Below are 20,503 nucleotides of genomic sequence, written 5' to 3'. Positions count from 1 at the left end.
GGTGCCTGCTCACCCCAGGAATGGGGGGCAGAGGAAGGGGAGAGCTAGAGAGAGAACCCTGGGGTTTGTACCAGGGCTTTGGGATTAAGTTTTTCATTCACTAAGAAAGGAATTGGGAACACAATGGGTGTGGGGGCAGGGAGTTTGGGGAAACTGGTTGGAGAGAAGGTGAAGTTCAGTGATGCTCTTGACTTTAATCCTCACATCACTCATCACTTTGATCTTAAATAAAGAAGCCTGGGACCTTAAAAAAAAAAACAAACTTTTCTTGTACAGTTCTTCTGTGCACTCTTGCCACTTCTTCTTAATATCTTCTGTTTCTGTTAGGTCCACACCACTTCTGTTCTTCATTGTGCCTATCTTTGCATGAAATGTTCCCTTGGTATCTCTGATTTTCTGGAACAGATCTCCAGTCTCTCTCTTTCTATTATTTTCCTCTATGCCTTTGCACTGTTCACTTAAGAAGCCTTTCTTATCTCTCCTTGCTATTCATGGGAACTGTGTATTCAGATGGTATATCTTTTCTTTTCTCCCTTGCCTTTCGCTTCTCTTTTCTCAGCTGTTTCTAAGTCCTCCTCAACCATTTGCCTTTTTGCATTTCTTTTCCTTGGGGATGGTTCTGATCTCCACCTCCTATGCAATGTTATGAATCTCCATCCATAGTTCTTCTGGCACTCAATCAGATCTAATCCCTTGAATCTGTCACTTTCATTGTATAATCATAAAGAATTTGATTTAGGTCATACCTTAATTGTCCAATGGTTTTCCCTACTTTCTTCAACTAAAGTCTGAATTTTCAATAAGGAGTTCATGATCTGAGCCACAGGCAGCTCCCAGTCTTGTTTTTGCTGGTTGTATAGAGCTTCTCTATCGTTGGCTGCAAAGAATATAATCAATCTTCTTTCAGTATTGACCATCTGGTGAAATTTATTGACTAATGCTATGGCCTATACATGATCAACTTTTGTACATGTTCCATGTGTGCTTGAGAATAATGTGCTCTCTCATTGCTAGGTGCAGAATTCAGCTTCACCCTGGTGTTCAAGCCTATATTTCACTGATTTTCTGTTTTCTTCAACTAGCAATACTTGAGAGAGGTGTTGAAATCTCCCACCATGATGACAGTCTCATGTCTGAAAGTTTCATCACTTTTACATTTATCTTCTATTTATTTAGCCATGTAATTACTTGCATATATGTTTTCAACTGATTGTCTTCTTGGTTCACTTTATGATTACATAATGAACTCACCCCCTCTGATGACTTTTATAACTACATAAGCTGAACCAAGAACTTCCAGATGTTCAAGCTGGATTTAGAAAAGGCAGAGGAACCAGAGATCAAACTGCAAACATCTACTGGATCATGTAAAAAGCAAGAGAATTCCAGAAAAACATCTACTTCTGCTTCATTGACTACGCTAAAGCCTTTGACTGTATGGATCACAACAGACTGTGGAAAATCCAGATTACCTTACCTGCCTCCTAAGAAATCTGTATGCAGGTCAAGAAGCAACAGTTAGAACGGGACATGGAACATGGACTGGCTCCAAACTGGGAAAGGAGTACATCAAGGCTGTATATTGTCACCTTGCCTATTTTACTTACATGCAGAGTGCATCATGTGAAATGCCAGAAGAATAAAGCACAAGATGGAATCAAGATTGCCAGGAGAAATATCAATAACCTCAGATATACAGATGACACCACCCTTATGGCAGAAAGCAATGAGAAACTAAAGAGCCTCTTGATGATAGTGAAAGAGGAGAAAGAAAAATCTGGCTTAAAACTCAACATTCAAAAAACAAAGATCATGGCATCTGGTCACGTCACTTCCCATCTATTTGCCATCTATTTACTTTCTTGGGCTCCAAAATCACTGCAAATGGTGACTGCACGCATGAAATTAAAAGATGCTTGCTTCTTGGAAGAAAAACTATGACAAAACTAGACAGCATATTAAAAAGCAGAGACATTACTTTGCCAACAAAGGACAGTCTAGTCAAAGCTATGGTTTTTCCAGCAATCATGTATGGATGTGAGAGTTGGACCATAAAGAAGGCTGAGCGCTGAAAAATTGATGCTTTTGAACTGTGGTGTTGGAGAAGACTCTTGAGAATGCAAGATCAAACCAGTCAAGTGTAAAGGAAATCAGTCCTGAATATTCATTGGAATGTCTGATGATCTTCCAATGAGCTTCCACTGTAGCTGAAGCTCCAATACTTTGGCTGCCTGATGTGAAGAACTGACTCATTGGAAAAGACCCTGATGCTGGGAAAGATTGAAGGCGGGAAGAGAAGGGGATGACAGAGGATGAGATGGTTGGATGGCATCACCAACTCTATGGACATGAGTTTCCACAAGCTCCAGGAATTGAAGGACAGGGTAGCCTGGAGTGCTGCTGTCTATGCGGTCACAAGTCAGATATGACTGAGCGCCTGAACTGAAATGACTGAAGCTTTCTTTCTCAGATGGTAAAGCGTCTGCCTGCTATGCGGGAGACTGGGGTTCTACTCCTGGGTCGGGAAGATCCTCTGGAGAAGGAAATGGCAATTCACTCCAGCACTCTTGCCTGGAAAATCCCATGGACGTAGCAGCCCGATAGGCTACAGTCCATGGGGTCGCAAAGAGTCGGACATGACTAAGCAACTTCACTTTCACGTTATTTTTTTTTTACCCTTTTGATTTCAAACTGTCCAGATCCTTTTACTAATATCTTTTACAAAATTTAGTTTTGTCTTTTTTTTTTGCAGCACCCCATAACTTATAGGATCTTAGTTCCCTGACCAATGATCAAACCACACACCCTGCAGTAAAGTGCACAGCCCTAACCACTGGGTCTGCCAAGGAATTCTCGCTATTGTTTTGGTTTCAAACCCAATCAATTTCCTTTAATTGGCAAAGTCTGCTTATATTTGTTCATGGAGATATTTGTATTTTATCTGTGATTTTTCTAGTGTACTTATAGTTCTTCTATTTTGGTTTCTCTTTCTTGTTTGGATATTATAACCTAATTATTTACAATTTTTATTTGTATAAAATTCTGCTCCTTGCCCAACAGAAAGATTTAAAAAAAAGGGGGGGGGGCACTGTAATGGGATGAGACAGTTAAGTTTTGGTTCTGCCAGTTACCTGTATGTGACATAGGACAATCTGACTTTTCTGGGCTTTGCTACTGCTGCTAAGTCACTTCAGTCGTGTCTGACTGTGCGACCCCATAGACGGCAGCCCACTAGGCTCCTCTGTCCCTGGGATTCTCCAGGTAAGAACACTGGAGTGGGTTGCCATTTCCTTCTCCCGTGCATAAAGGTGCAAAGTGAAAGTGAAGTCGCTCAGTCATGTCCAACTCTTAGGGACCCCATGGACTGCAGCCTACCAGGCTCCTCTGCCCATGGGATTTTCCAGCCAAGAGTACTGGAGTGAGGTGCCATTGCCTTCTCTCTGTGCTTTATTCATCCCTATAAAATTGTGAGCTTAAACCAAGTCTGAAAGTCCTCCTAGCTCTTGGATTCTCTATGCCCAAACTCAGCTCTTGGCGTATGAAAGATTCTAGGACATCTCTAATCTGAATTTTGGTCTTAGACTGCTTTAAAAAAAATTTCCAGCTTTATTAAGTTGTATCTAAGATGCAAGATAGCCTTCACAGCACTGGGAAGATTTCAGATTAAAGTAGCATTATGGAAGAAACCCATAAAAACACAGTAATGAGTTTTCTTAAGTGTCCAGAATTGGCTGAACTATAAATTTCATTAAGAGTCAGGAGAGGGAATAGGATATGTTGACGTAAGTGTGAGTGGTTATTAGTGTTATTTTTTTCTAAAACCCATTAGGAACATTTGTGACTCATGGCAAAGGCACGAAATATCTACCTTAACAGGAGTTTGGAAGTTGATTCCAATCCTCATGGATGACTCTGAGTGGTTCAAAACTTCAAGGGGGGATGGGGTAGCGGAGGAAGTAACTGCCAATGTGTATAAACACAATGTGGAAGCAAGAGAAACAGAAGTGGACCCTGAAGATGGGACTAAATCACTGAACTCTCATGATAAAATGATAGAGTTGCTTCTTATGGATGAGGAAAAAGTGGTTTCCTTAGATGGAATCTATTCCTAGTGAAGATTATTCAAACCACAACAAAGCATTCAGAATTATTACCTAAACTTAGTTGATAAAGCAGTGGCGGGGCTTGAGAAGACTGATTCCAACTTCAGTTGGTAAAGAATCCACCTGCAAAGTATGAGATCCTGGTTTGATTCCTGTGTCGGGAAGATCCGCTGGAGAAGGGATAGGCTACCCACTCCAGTATTCTTGGGCTTCCCTTGTGGCTCATCTGGTAAAAAATCCGCCTGCAGTGTGAGAGACCTGGATTCGATCACTGGGTCGGAAAGATCCCCTGCAGAAGGGAAAGGCTACCTTCCTTCAGAATACTCCAGTATTCTGGCCTGGAGAACTCCATGCACATGGAATTGCAGAGTCTGATTCAACTGAGCAACTTTCACTTTTCAGAGTGCTACCAAACTTCACTGTTGTCTTATTTTAAGAAATTGCCACAGCCAGCCCAACCTTCAGCAACCGCCACATTGATCAGTCAGCAGCCATCAATATCGCAGCAAGGCCCTCCACCAGCAGATTGACTCAATAAAGACGCAGATGATGATGGTTAGCATTTTTCAGCAATAAAGTATTCTAAAATTAAGGTATTCACATTTTTTTTACATAATGCTATCGCACACTGCACTGTGGAACAAAATTCATGTAACTTGCTGTGCTGCAGTTGCCTGGAAAGAACCTAAAATATCTCTGAGGTCTGCCTGTAGTAGTTCTAGAAAGCCTTTAGAGGTGGGAGGAATGGAGGACTGGGAAATGAAAATAAGGGTACATACTGTACAAGCCCACTTACATGACAACTGTAGGGAAAATAAACTGAATCTAGCAACTAGCAGCAAAGCAGGTCAGTGGTTGGCAGGCGATGGGTGGGACAGGGACTGCCTAGAGCAGAGGCCAAGGGAACTTTTTGGAATGATGGAAATATCTTGGAGGGGTGGTTACATGTGTACGTGACTTATCATATTCACCTAAGTGTACAAAGTGAAGTATTATTGTACTTCAGGAACCTCCCTGCTGGTCCAGGGAAGACTGTGTTCTAAATGGGCGAGACCCAGTTGTAATCCCTGGTCAGGGAACCAGATCCCACATGTTGTAACTAAAGATCCCACATGCTGGTACAGCCAAATAAACATTTATATATACACACACACACTGTACTTAAAACCATACTTCAATAAATTTGATTACAAAAAAGAGGTCAAAAACTAAACAAAAATCAGTAGAAGTAGTTACAAATTCACTGAAATAAATTTTTTGAGGTATTAAACAGTTGTCCTGAAAACCTGAAAAGGTGTCTAGGAAATCTGAAAACACAGGGGATCAGGACTCTTTATTAAAATTGTTAAAATACAGGAGTCAGGTTTTCTAAGTTTATTTTAGAAAACAAAACTTTAAAACTCCTGTAACGAGAAGTATAGCAATATTTTAAAAGTTTATAAAGCTTTTTGCATACATTATCAAGACTTTTAGGTGCAGAAAAATTAACAGTATTCAATACACAATACAAGCCTTTAAAGAACATGTCAACAGAAAAGAGATGTCTTCCTTTTGAAATGTATACAGCTATATATATAAAAGCCAACATAAGGCCTTTCTTTCCCTCCTGGAATAAATTTATTTTGAATGAAACACTTAAAACTATGTATGTAGCCTTCAACTACAGATGACCTTTGTAGTTGATTTCAGTTAAAACCCTGTATTTAATTGAAGTAGAAATGTGGGAGTAAAATACCTAAAATAAAGAAGCAAAAAGATAACATGGTAAATAACTTAGAGAATTTATTTGCAAAGTAGGAAATAAAAAGCATGATTTTAACGTTTATTTAGAATATGAACAAAACTAGAAAAAGTTAAACTACTGAAAAGAACGTAGAGTACTTAAGTTAGCTTAATGGCCAATTAATATAACAAGCAAAACCCAAGTTTCCTTCATGCAGATAAGACTTAAGGAAAAGAAAAAGGGAATGTTTACAGAACAGATCACAACAAATATTTCTAAAATTTACATAAACTGTACATAAATGAAAAAATAAATTAGATGATTTACAAGAAATGTTTTATAGGTTACAACAGGCTATAACTTAGTTTATTATGAATAAAATTTGTAGCACATCATACATTTTTACATCACAGGTTCAGTGTTAGAATAATTTCAACATAACAGAGGTTAGACTTGGGAAGAACAATGCAATAGACAGAATAAGGCAACTGAAATGGAAATGGCTTGTATAAGTAAAATTAAACATATTCTAGGTATGATTTGACTCTGTAAGTGGACAGAATTAAGATAAGTGCCATTCAACTTCAGTTAAAAAGTCAAATCACTATATCATTTCACTTTAGTTCAAATAAAAAGTCAGAGCACACAATGTATTTTTAAAAAATGACAAAACATCTTAACCTGACTTACATCCATATTCCATTAATTACATTTGGGACAAGGAGACCAGAATATGATGTCAGGTCTATATAGTTATCTTTTGTTTCTAAATGTAAATTAAAAAGGGCACCTCAGAAAAAAGTAGCAGATTTCAAAATGGCTTAAAACCTGTGCTGACTACCTACTTTGCTAGGTATGAGATCCATGATTCAGATACGATGTATAGCTAAAATAATCTCAGACGGTCTGCATTATTGATGTACATTCCACCAATTATTCAAAACTGAAATGTTTTCTCTGAAAGGTACTGAAAACTGTAAGCACTGCAATGTATGAAAGATGTTAAGAAATAGAAAAAAAGAAAAACAGCAATATCTTGAAACTTAGTTGCATATTTATACAATTCAAAATCTTGAATTTTAACTTTATTCACTCCTTTGAAAAATATATTCATTAGTTCTTTAAACACAAAATTACTGGCAGCTACAGCAAAAAAAAAGACTGGAAATGTAAAAAGAGAGATAGCCTCTTGACTGCAGAAAGAGCCAGAATGTTAAGACTTAGGGGTTTTTCTTAAGGAAAAAAAAAATTGACTTCTTCTCAAACACACCATTCAGTACCAACTGTAGCACCTGAAGTCCCCAAATCAACTCACTGCTACATTTATTAAGCTGGAAATGTCAGATACATGTCCAGTCTGATTATTCTCAGGTAATCATATTTGATGTAGATAACTATAATCCATGATATTTCAACTCACAGATAATTAACATTGTGTTTAATAAATCCCGCTATGAATTGTGTTTGACAAAAGCACTAAATAATTCTAGGAGGGGTTTATCCCACATCTGTATCCATTCACAAAGATCAAAATTCTGGTGGCTCAGATGGTAAAGAATCTGCCTACAATGCAGGAGACTTGGGTTTGATCCCTGGGTTGGGAAGGTCCTCTGGAAAAGGGAGTAACAGCCCATTCCAGTATGAATCCCATGGACAGAGAGGAGCCTAGTGGGCTAGTCCAGGGGGTCGACACTGAAGAAAAGGGTTACTGAAGAAAATCCCAAATGTATCTAACATTCACACATCCATAAATTTAGTGGTATGTTTCTTTTTGTACAATGTAGAAGTTCTGATAATGCCCATATAATTTTGAAGTTATAGCACAATAAAATCCCAGATAGCTTTACAGATTAAAGCACACACATACACACACACACATATATATATAAACCCTTGACAGTACTTTAAGGTGTATCTATTACTTGGCCATTACAGGCAATAACAGAACTAATACCATTCTATTGGTGAGAATCCAAAAGTTAGTATCTCTTAACAGATACAAATAAAATGAACTTTATAAAACATGATACCACATAGCTGAACAATCTCAAATGCTGTCATCTCAAATGCTTCCATGAATGGAGCAACTATCTATCTTTCTCAGGATCCTGATGATCATCCAGTCATTCCCCAGTGTTAACAAATCAAACCCTCATTTCACAAACAGAATAACATTCAAAGAAGTTACATCAGTGCCTGGTGCTATTTCTAACACAATGCCAAATTATGATCCCACACCCACTGAAGACACAAGACAGATAACGCATTTAAACTTTTTGGAAGTGGAAATCACTGAAAATTTTTATGTGTCTGACGTGTACCCCAATATTCATCGCAGCATAATAGCCAGGGCATGGGAGCAACCTAGATGTCCATCAGCAGATGAATGGATAAGAAAGCTGTGGTAATATGCACAATGGAGTATTACTCAGCCATTAAAAAGAATACATTTGAATCAGTTCTAATGAGGTGGATGAAACTGGAGCCAATTATACAGAGTGAAGTAAGCCAGAAAAACACGAATACAGTATATTAACACATATATATGCAATTTAGAAGGATGGTAACGATGACCCTATATGTGAGACAGCAAGAGACAGTGATGTGAAGAACAGACTTTTGGACTCTGTGGGAGAAGGCGAGGGTGGGATGATTTGAGAGAACAGCATTTAAACATGTATATTACCATATGTGAAACAGATCGCCAGTCCAGGTTCAATGCATGAGACAGGGTGCTCAGGGCTGGTGCACTGGGATGACCCCGAGGGATGGGATGGGGAGGGAGGTGAGAGGGGGGTTCAGGATGGGGAACACATGTACAGCCATGGCAGATTCATGTCAGTGTATGGCAAAACCACCATAATATTGTAATTAGCCTCCAATTAAAATAAATTTTAAAAAAATTATATGTCTGAAAAGATGGGGTGGTTTACTTTTCATGGAACCATTATTTTCAATAGGTTATTAAAATATTTTTTTTTAATTACTCATTTTTTGAAGCCTTTGCTAATCCTTTACTAGGCTCAGTAGAAATATAAAGCAACTGTCTCAAATACTGAAAACAGGCAGTAATATAGATAAAGCACATTACTTTCTGAGATTATTATCTCATGACAGCAACAAAGTTGGCTGAATTCCTTCCATATTAGAATAAAACACCTTAATCAACCTTATTGGGAAAATAGGACATTAGAGACCAATCATGTTAAAATTAAGGTCAAAGTATTATTACAAAAATGCAGTACATTTCTAATGTTTTGCTTATACATACCATAAAACAAATAAGTTAAATACAAAATAACACATACTCATTTTTCTAGTGATTATCCTTTATCAGTTTTTACATGGCTTTTAGAAGAGAAAAAATTTCTAAACCACTCTCAAATGCAACAGACTAAAAAGCATAAAGTGCTCAACAGAAAAAAAAATAAACAAGATATAAAAAACTTTGCATATAATCAGCAGAGTGGTTATAAAGGACATTTGGAAACTATTGCCTCGCTAAGCTTTCCACCCAAGGATGTAATCTTAGAAATCAAGGCAAGATGTGGTGGACTGCTCTTAGAAGGCAAGAGTACCGCTGAACACAGAAGAAACCTCTTCCCTTTAAGCTACATAATTTTTCTTACAGAAATGGTCTTTTAGGAATTGGTAGTTAAAGTACAACAAACATATTTGCACACGAAGGTAAAAAACTCAGGAATCTTTATCAAAGTCTAGCATTTGGCAAACAATCTGAACCTCTAGAAGGACTGTCAAGACACCACATGTATCACTGGCGATGGCACTAACTTTATCTAAACTAACAGTCCACCTATTTAAACTACAGCAGCTGAGTAGGGGACACCCATGTGCAGAAACAAGGAGGTCTACAAGTACGCTGTCTTGGGAGAAGTTAGGGTGTAGAAGCGAAGGCCATTAATTCTCCAAGTCTAGTTAAAAAGTAATCTTCTGTGGGAAGGGATGGTGGTAGTGGTGTTGGAAGGTTCAAGACCTTGTGCTCTTTACCCAGCCCCAAAGCAAACGGACAGTGCTCCCTGCATTTGAAAATATTATTGCCAGGGCTTAAAAATGAAAATCAAATATGAACATGATTCTCTGTGTGTATGGAACTCAATGAATTAAAAGGGTCTGTTTTTAGTTCTTTAGAATTGGCTTCTCAAAGTTCAGTTAGACAAGATGTTGGGGGTGGCGAGGGGAGGGGGGAGTTTAAGACATTGGAATCATCATATTTACTTCAGTGAAGGAAATACACATTTTGACAGACTGATGAGGATGGTCAGCATGTGTCTTGGGTAATTTTATTAGTACCATTAGAAAAATGATACATACTATATAAGATGGCAGGAAATAATGTAAGATAATTTTTGGAATGGTCAGAAATACAGCTTGAGTAAAATAAACTAGGCCAAACAAGGTACTTCTTTTCCCTCGTTTTTTATAAATTAGGTTCCCATATTCATAGTTTTAAGAGCTAGTTCCAGAAACTACACTAGTACAGTAACCACTACTCAAATATGGTTACTGAAAACTTGAAATAGGTTAAACTGAGTTGTGCTGTAAGTGTGAAGTATATGCTGACTTTGAAGACTAAGTAGCAACAAGCCTTTAAAAAACTCAAGATAACTTTTTAAATGTATTACATGTTGAAATGGTAACATACACTGCATTAAATAAAAATATGTAATTTAAAAGAATTTCATGTTTCTTTCTATTTTTTAAATGTGTCTACTAGACACTGATTTCTCATATTGATTTCTATTAGCACTGTCAAGTACTTAGGAGCTCTGAGGCATTAAGTTGACTGGGATTAGAAGCAAACCTATTTACCACTGCATGCTTACAAGCATTTTCTTGGGATTGTAATAAAAAACTAGAATCTTGGCAGCCTTCATCATAACTCTATGTTCTTATTAGAAATACTTATTAGTTATTCCAGTCATTCTAGACTGTACAAGAGAAAAGCCAAGTCGTTCACTTCATATGCATTTTAGCAGGCAGAGCTTCAGGTTCAAGACAAAAAGTCCCAAATTAACCAAAGTATTGGTCAAATTAAATTTTATATACTTTTACCATTCCATTTCCTTTTTAAAGACAGCCCCAAACCTGTAACTGCTAACATACAGTTTGTCAAAAGTGTAAAACTTAAAGCTATCATTTAAAAGCAAAATCTTTTGTACAAATGCCCAAATCACAAAATTCTAAAATAAACAGATAGCTTTTGGCTGAAATATCTAGTCACAAATGGAAACATTTACGTAAAAAATGTTTAATCATTGTAGATTTTCAAAATGACCACTGACTGAAATGAATTCAAAGTTCCAAATGTTCTAAATTCTAAAAAATGACCTTCACATGCTTTCCCCTCTGAGCATTAGTATTATTCATATGTTCATGTCTACAGAGAAAGGAAAACTGAATTTTAAGTATTTGAGCACAAAACTTGAGAAATATCTTTATCAAGCAGTTCTTGGGAGTCAACTGAAAATTGTTCTTTATGGAGCAAAACTGTACTGTAAAAACACACTGTAACACTTCTTCCTTTCTGTAAACAAGTTTTAAGCTCTTCAAAGTACATCCAGATTACATCCAGATGTAATTTAAGGAAGTGAATTATTTTTTCCCCAATTTCCCCAAGTCTTTCAACTACCTAAAATCATCACTAACAGTCTCAGAAAACTTCATTGAACTATTATTGGATCTCCAAAATGTTACTGCAAAAGTAAACATCTGAAAAATTTTATATTATTTAAAAATGGCTTCAAAATAGAGAATTCCAAGGCAAACGGATATACAAATTTTGGAACTGTTTTTATTACCAGAATATACAGTGATCCTTTCATAATTCTGCAATACTGCCTCAGATTCCCACAGTTTCAAAACCACTGTCCTTTAGATTTCCATAACATCCATTTAGAATAAATGATTTTGTTGCTGCTCATAAAAGAAGAAAGTCTTTAGCTTTGATGCTTCAGACACAATTAAACAGAAATGGCTAACTCTGGGCCTAAGATAGATGTGGTGTAGAAAGAGCCCAGAATCCTATCAATACACATAAACTACACCCCATTTGAAGCATCCTGGGACTTCAACGAACAGGTTTTCAAGTAAGTAATTAAGCCACCAATTAAAAAACATTTTTAAATGTACTGATAAACATGTAAATGTACTGATACTCAAAATACAAAAAATGCAGTATCGCCAATTATGTGGTGATTTCCTAGGGTTCACTCTGAAATTCCGGGTGATGTTTAACAACAGTATTTCAATTAAATTATGGCATTTGAAAGAGGTTATACTTCTGGGGGTAGATTATATAAACATGCTTTTTGGGAGAAGATATGTTTGGAAAACAATAATGAATAATTAATATTTCCTTAACATTTCTAAAATCACATAAAAATGATCACCTTTAATTGCCATTTCAATAAGTTTCCACACAGGGTATGTTATTATCCATGTATTAGTAACCAAAACACACAGAAAACAGACTTGTAACAAGTATTCAGACTCAATTATTTTCATGAGTGAAACATTTCTGAGACTTTAAGATTCACGTTTGAACATACAGTACTGCAATGCTGGCTACATAAAATAAATAGAAAGTCTTTTTGAGAGGAAGCTCAATCATCAGAGGCTGTATTGCATTTAAGGATTTAACACTGTCTATATACAGAAAGAAAAGTGATCCAATTAGAAATATTTCATGTTACTGGAGCTCTCTTTTTAACATGGCAACATTTAGCAGCTTACCATTCTGACATTTAAAAATCAACAGGAAGAGTGCTACTCTTTTATCCTTTGGTTCCCAGTGAAAAATAACTCAGTAATAATGCCTCTGGTTTTCAGTTCCTCTTGAATGACATTAGCAGAGATAAACCTGATACTTTAGCTGAAATTTGGCAGACCAAGAAGTGCACCGACGGCTCCAAAATATCCCTGTATAATTTAACAACAATTATTCAGGTAGTGCAGCTTTAAATTAGCATGTACTATTAACCATTATTAAAAACACATGTTTGGTATAATCTATTTAAGAACATCAATTCAGAAAGGATGGCTTCCTTGGGGTGTGAAGAAAGGTAGTGGCTACAATGCAAGGAACAAGGGGTTTTAAGCAAAGGTGTATGTTCTGTCATCCTGAACATTTCAAGGGCATTTATGATCGTAATCAAACATCTTAACAGCTGACAGGCAGCTGGATGGATGCTTATGGGATAAAAGAACAGACAACTTATTTTTTTTTAAAGCTTATTTATTGGCTGCTGCTCCACACAGCTTGTGGAATCCCAGTTCCTTGACCAGGATCAAACCCATGCCTGTAGCAATGGAAGCTCAGAAGCCTAACCACTGAACCACCAGGGAATTCCCTAACTTCTAACAAATGTTTATACACTTAAAGAAAAAAAAAGAAAAGAAGAAAGCTACCAATCTGTTACCAGCTATTGAAAAAAATTTTTTCTTAAAGCCTGTATTCTCAAGATATAGACCTTTGAAATACATAAACAGTGACTTCTAAAACAAACTAATTCAAGGTAAGTTTACATAATTCAAAACATTTTGTGAACTGATATTTGGTCAGGTCAGAAATTAACTGGATATAGTGAAAGAAAAAAAATATCTTGAAGAATGAACTCCAAAAATGTTAACAGTGGTTGAGGTTACCTCCGGAGGTAGGGGTGAGGTTATATATAAATCATATATTTTTTACTGTTCATATTTAACATTTGTTCTCTCAGGGAGAAAAAACAAAACAATTTAACAAATCGACTAAGTACAAAAGCAGCCCCAGAATTTAATGAGCTCACAGATCTGACACTGTTCTCTCTTGGTCAGAACTGTGAGATTCTCATCCTAAAGGGATGCCTGCAGGTTTCAGTGACTCCCACCCCCTAACACAACTGAAGTGCAGGGACCATACACTATTCAGATAAATCACATTTTTATACTTTACTTTAGAAGTACCAGGCAAGGAACAATATAGGAAACCTGTATACAAAAGCATGCCATTAAAATTCACAAAACTTGATTTTTCATATCATACCTCATGCTCCAGAAATAATGCTTTCAGCTGACCTTTTGACCAATAGTCCAGTGCATATGCCAGAAGTTTCATTGAGAGAGTATTGACACGCAAAAAGTTTCCAACAAAGACAACTCTGTTTATTTTCTAAAAGAAAAGAAGGAAAATTAACTTGAAAAAAGAATTATCAGGTAGATTTTACAATACAATACAGATAGGAGCTCTATTTACAAATATAAACAATTACTACCTTTTATTAGTGCCTTCTACATTCCTGGTATATGCCTTCATAATTCTGAACACTTAAAAAATTATTTCAGAAGAAATTACTACACTTGTCAAAATTCACAGAATGTACACTAACAGTGACCTCGAAAGTGAACTATGGACTCTCAGAGAGTGTCGATGTAGGTTCACCAACTGCAACAAACTGGTGCTGGACATTGACAGCAGGGGAGGCTGCGCATCTGCGGGCTCAAGGCTGAATGCTCGGTTTTGCTGTGAACCTGAACCTGCTCTAAAAACTAAAGCCTAATCAAAACAGAAATGTTTTAGAAAGTCTCTAGCTAAATGATATAGAGACAGATCTGTTTTTGAAAATGGCTATAAATAATACATTTAGCAAAGAAAGTAATTTGGAGAAACATTACTAATGAGATAAAAGGAGACAAACCAAAGAAAGTATTTCAGAGGTGTTTAATTTCTTTAAAAACCTGTAAATTTGGTCAGATGTTGCAGTTTATGCTCAGCAATGATATGAGAACTTTATCAATAGCACTGGAGAAAACACTGACTCAAATACTGGTATAGCTATCCAATCCCCAGGGTTCCAGCATTCTCTGTACCCAGCCTAACCTATCATGTCACTGTCTAAGATTCTACTCATTAATTTGGTTCCTTAGGTACCTCTAAGATTAGAAAATCACTGATGGAGAAAGCAATGTTTGAATTTCCAGAACATCTGTATCTACTCTCACAGTAGTATGTTTAGAGTATACATTTCCACATACTGAATTTGTGAATAGTGTAAACTATGCCTTAATTGGCTTCCCCAACGGCTCAATACAGTCTCTGTACAGTCAGCAAAAACAAGACTGGGAGCTGACTGTGGCTCAGATCATGAACTCCTTATTGCCCAATTCAGACTTAAATTGAAGAAAGTAGGGAAAACCACTAGACCACTCAGGTATGACCTAAATCAAATCCCTTACGATTATACTGTGGAAGTGAAAAATAGATGTAATGGACTAGATCTGATAGACAGAGTGCCTGATGAACTATGGATGGAGGTTCATGACACTGTACAGGAGACAGGGATCAAGACCCTCCCTAAGAAAAAGAAATGCAAAAAAGCAACATGGCTGTCTGAGGAGGCCTTACAAATAGCTGTGAAAAGAAGCAAAGGGAAAAGCAAAAGACAAGAGGAAAGATATACCCATTTGAATGTAGAGTTCCAAAGAATAGCAAGGAGATAAGAAAGCCTTCCTCAGTGATCAGTGCAAAGAACTGATCAGAGGAAAACAATAGAACAGGCAAGACTAGAGATCTCTTCAAAACAATTAGAGATACCAACGGAATATTTCATGCAAAGCTGGGCTCAATAAAGGACAGAAATGGTATGGACCTAACAGAAGCAGAAGATATTAAGAAGAGGTGGCAAAAATACAGAGAACTGTACAAAAAAGATCTTTATGACCCCGATAATCACAATGGTGCGATCACTCACTTAGAGCCAGACATCCTGCAATGTGAAGTCAAGTGGGCCTTAGGAAGCATCTCTACGAACAAACTTAGTGGAGGGGATAGAATTCCAGTTGCACTATTTCAAATCCTAAAAGATGATGCTGTGAAAGTGCTGCACTCAATATGCCAGCAAATCTGGAAAACTCAGCAGTGTCCAAAACACTGGAAAAGGTCAGTCTTCATTCCAATCCCACAGAAAGACAATGTCAAAGAATGCTCAAACTACCGCACAACAGCACTCATCTCACATGCTAGTATAGCAATGCTCAAAATTCTCCAAGCCAGGCTTTAGCAATACGTGAACCGTGAACTTCCAGATGTTCAAGCTGGTTTTAGAAAAGGCAGAGGAACCAGAGATCAAATTGCCAACATCCACTGGATCATGGAAAAAGCAAGAGAGTTCCAGAAAAACATCTATTTCTGCTTTATTGACTATGCCAAAGCCTTTGACTGTATGGATGACAATAAACTGTGGAAAATTCTTAAAGAGATGGGAATACCAGACCACCTGACCTGCTTCTTGTGATCTATATGAAGGTCAGAAAGCAACAGTTAGAATTGGACATGGAACAACAGACTGGTTCCAAATAGGAAAAGGAGTACGTCAAGGCTGTATACTACCACCCTGCTTATTTAACTTGTTTGCAGAGCACATCATGAAAAATGCTGGGCTGAAGCAGCTCAAGGTGGAATCAAGATGGCCGGCAGAAATAGTAATCACCTCAGATATGCAGATGAGCAGATGACACCACCCTTATGGCAGAAAGTGAAGAAATAGGAGAGTGAAAAAGTTGGCTTAAAGCTCAACATTCAGAAAACAAAGATCATGGCATCTGGTTCCATCACTTCATGGGAAATAGAGGGGGAAACAGTGTCAGACTTTATTTCTTTGGGCTGCAAAATCACTGCAGATGGTGACTGTAGCCATGAAATTAAAAGACACTTATTCCTTGGAAGGAGAGTTATGACCAACCTAGACAGCATATTCAAAAGCAGAGACATTACTTTGCCAACAAAGGTGTGTCTTGTCAAGGCTATGGTTTTTCCAGTGGTCATGTATGAACGTGAGAGTTGTGCTATACAGAAAGCTGAGCACCAAAGAATTGATGTTTTTAAACTGTGGTTTTGGAGAAAACTCTTGAGAATCCCTTGAACTGCAAGGAGATCCAACTAGTCCATCCTAAAGGAGCTCAGTCCTGAGTGTTCACTGGAAGGACCGATGTTGAAACTGAAACTCCAATACTTTGGCCACCTGATACGAAGAACTGACTCACTGGAAAAGACCCTGATGCTGGGAAAGATTGAGGGCAGGAGGAGATGGGGACAACAGAGGATGAGATGGTTGGATGGCATCACCAACTCAATGGGATGAGTTTGAGTGAACTCCAGGAGTTGGTGATGGACAGGGAGGTGTGGTATGCCACTGTCCACAGGGTCACAAAGAGTCAGACACGACTGAGCAACTGAACTGAACTCAGTGGTGAAGTGGTAAATGGCTCAGTGGTAAAAGAATCTGCCTGTAATGGAAGAGATGAGGGTTTAAGCCCTGGGTCAGAAATGGCAACCCACTCCAATATCTTGCCTGAAAATCCCATGGACAGAGGAGCCTGGTGGGCTACAGGCCATGGGGTCACAAGAAGTGGATGTAACAGAGCAACTAAACACACTATTTCATGAACCTGTGACTTGGTGTCTTGTGGTGTATGGCCTTAATTACTGTTAATTCGTCAATGAAAATGGACCTGTAAGAGCTAATAAAAAAGGTCCCGGATTACTGTCAGCCCCCCAAAGTGAAATATTTCCCAACTCTAGGTTAAAACACCTGCTAGTAGCTCCCTCAACTAACTTACTACACTGTTATAAATAAACTTAAAAGACAGAATTCTGATTTTAAATTTAGAATAATTCAGCAGATTAATTCAAGCCTTTGCACAGTTGTTCTCTCTCCTGGAGCCTCCCTATCCCCAAAGATCTGCACCCATGATTCTCTCACCTTCTCCAGATCTTTGCCTAAGAGTCACATTTTCAACAAAGGCTTCCTTTAACTACCTAATTACTTAGTAATTTGTCCTCTGCCAGTCTTCGGTCTACTCATAATTCTCTTTAACTTGTTTAATTTTCTTTCTTTTTTTTTTTTTTTTGCTGCACCTAGCATGTAGGATCTCAGTTCCCTGACCAGGGATTGAAACCACACTCCCTGCAATGGAAGCTCAGAGTCTTAACCACCTGACCCGCCAGGAAAGTCCCTAATTTTCCCTTTTTAAAAAATAGCATTTCCTACCTAATACTAAGCAATTTAGTTATTTACTGTATCACTAGAACAGCTGTAAGCTTCACAAAGTCAGGGATTTTTGTTTTCTTCACTAATTTACCTCAAGTGCCCAGAACAATACCTGGCAAATGATACTCTGCAAATATTTATTCAATGAATAAACGAAAAAGTGAACAAATGAAGAATTCCTTCATAAAGTACAATTTCCAACTCATTTACAACATATTTGATATTTACAAAAACTAAATGGGCATATACACCTACTACATGAAGGCAGAACTGTACAATCTTCTTTAAATAAAAATAACCCCATTATGAGGTAACTCCAGCAGGACACGCTTTTTGTAAGTGTCCACCACTCCCACGTCATGTGAAGAGCCAGCCTCAGTGCCTTCATAGCCCTGTACAATGCTGCTTGATCCATATGCAACAAGGCAGCACTGTAAAGAAGCCGAGGGCAGCAAGAAGACCTCCAAGCACGCCACTGATCGAATGCAGGAAGAAAAAGAGAAAACCCACACTTTCGATATTTAGTTGCCTCAAAATGTTTTACTGTTTAGGGGGAATCTGTTTTACAATTTCAAGATATTTAGGCCATATATTTCTGAAAAGGTTGCTGGATAAATGTAAATACCTCTTTTGTCCTAATTTCTGATTTGAATGATCTGCTACTTTGTTTAAATGAAGTATCACAGTTGGGTAGGTAACATATATATTAGTGTACCTTGGGATTTAATGGATTAAGAGATCTAAATCCTAGAGGCCTCCTTAAGAATCCTGCTACATGTACAGAAAACTCCAACTCACATTTTTCATGTAATTAAAAAAATTTACCTCATTAACAGCACACATTCGCGCTATAGAACCAATGTTATTGGTGATAGTAACTAAAGTAGCTCTTGCTAGATCTTCTTTACTAACAGATTCTCGCTTCTCCTTATAAATCATATTCCCAAAACTGTAGAGAAATGAAAAACAAAATCAAATCTGCTGATTAACAAGCAACATCTCATACATTTTGGAACTATAGCCTACACGTAAATCTACACATGTGCAAAATAAGCTATACATGTACAGTTACTTAATGACCCAATGAATTGCACATAGCAAACACTGGGAACAACCCAAACATAATCAAACTGATAGTCACACAATCAAATACCATGAAACTATTCATAAAAAAGAGAGAGAAGGAAGGAGGGGACACAGAAAAGGGAGAACAAAGAGGAAGATGGAGGCAGAAAAAGAAGGAAAAAGAGAGAGGTAAGGGAGCAGGCAAACAGACTAGGAAATACTACTGTTACAGACGATACAACCATCCCTCTTATCCATGAAGGACTGGCTCCAGGGCAGTCCTCCTTGGGACTGTCCTCCTTGGACACCAACGTCAATAGATACTCAGGTCCCTTGTACAAAAAGATGTAGTATTTCCATATAACCTATATATATACTTTACATCATCTCCATATTACTTAAAAATATAAGCACTATGTAAATAGCTGCCTGGGCGCAGCAAATTCAAATTTTGCTTTTGCAACTTTCGGTACATATTTTCAATCTGAGGGTGCTGACTGTGTAAGTGTGGAACCATGGTAAGGGGACCAAACTGTATATGGTATGCTATAAAATGCTATATAATGGTATTTTAACGTTATCTTCTAAAAGTTACCTTTTATAAGAGGAGGATAAGGATATATACTTGTATTTGCATAGAGAAACACTGGAAGTATACTCAAGAATGAATAAAAGTTTCCTACAGTACACTGAGGGAAGACTTCGTAATGTAAATTTAGTTTTGAAATCACACAGATGTTCAAAACTTATAACTGAACTGGGTAAAACGAAGGCCCCTTACAACTTCGTGATACACTGCTTTCTAAAAACTAAGTAAGCAAGCTTAATCACAGTGTAAATGTTAAACTTACCTAGATGCTACAGCCCAACCAGGCAGACCAAATCTTTCATAATCTCCCCCGTAAATATCACGGACGAGTTTGTCAGCTTGTGTGCTGTCACCTTTCGATGCCATTTCAAGAGCCTCTTCAAAACTTTCACAGCCAGTCAACAAGCTACATAAACCCAGAAAGGTACCCCCTCCAAGGCTAAAGAAAACAAACAAAATGTGGTAAGTTGCATTTACACACTGTATTCTTTCTCCAATGTAAAAGGATGGAGCACTCACTTATTCAATTAAACACATAATAGAAAACATTTACTAAACCTAAGAAAAATGCAAAGCAAAACCAAACTTATCAGATCAAAGAGTAAACCAAAGGGAAAAAGTCCTGTTGCGGAAATGACACGACACGGACACCTTCTGTGTCTCATGTCTTCACCTGGTACCGCACACTGTAACTGCTGAAAACGCATGTCTCTGTGTGCATGAAAAAGGAGCGTTTAAAAAAAGGTTAGCACCACACAAATTAAGAGGAAAATTGTAACTCTAAGTCAATACACAAACATTTATATGACTCTGAAATGAATACAGTGAGATCATTTAAAGACAGAAATTAACTTGGTTCTAATACTCTTTGAATATGCTCATAAAATGAAATCATGTTTCTCTAATCCTTAAAATCAAAACCTTTGTTCCTTTAATCTCAGCTGAATTTCTAACAGGTTCTACTCCTGAATTACTG

The 20,503-nt window shown here is 37.4% G+C and overlaps 1 protein-coding gene across 1 annotated transcript in view; it reads right to left on the bottom strand.

The window, feature by feature from the left end:
- Positions 1-5,860: 5,860 nt before the first annotated feature.
- PANK3 (pantothenate kinase 3) overlaps positions 5,861-20,503 on the bottom strand; it is a 27,367-nt gene continuing 12,724 nt past the window's right edge. The window contains exons 4-7 of the mRNA XM_040262792.1: positions 19,790-19,966; positions 18,699-18,822; positions 13,871-13,996; positions 5,861-12,765 (exon numbers count right to left, since the gene is read on the bottom strand). Coding sequence (XP_040118726.1) covers positions 12,715-12,765; positions 13,871-13,996; positions 18,699-18,822; positions 19,790-19,966 — 478 coding nt within the window. The 3' untranslated portion in view covers positions 5,861-12,714. The remainder of the gene's footprint in view (positions 12,766-13,870; positions 13,997-18,698; positions 18,823-19,789; positions 19,967-20,503) is intronic.

Source organism: Oryx dammah, unplaced genomic scaffold (genome assembly GCF_014754425.2).
Source record: "Oryx dammah isolate SB20612 unplaced genomic scaffold, SCBI_Odam_1.1 HiC_scaffold_20, whole genome shotgun sequence".
Lineage (NCBI taxonomy): Eukaryota > Metazoa > Chordata > Mammalia > Artiodactyla > Bovidae > Oryx > Oryx dammah.
The sequence above is the reverse complement of the archived record's forward strand: the minus strand, read 5'-3'. Positions and strand labels throughout refer to the sequence as shown.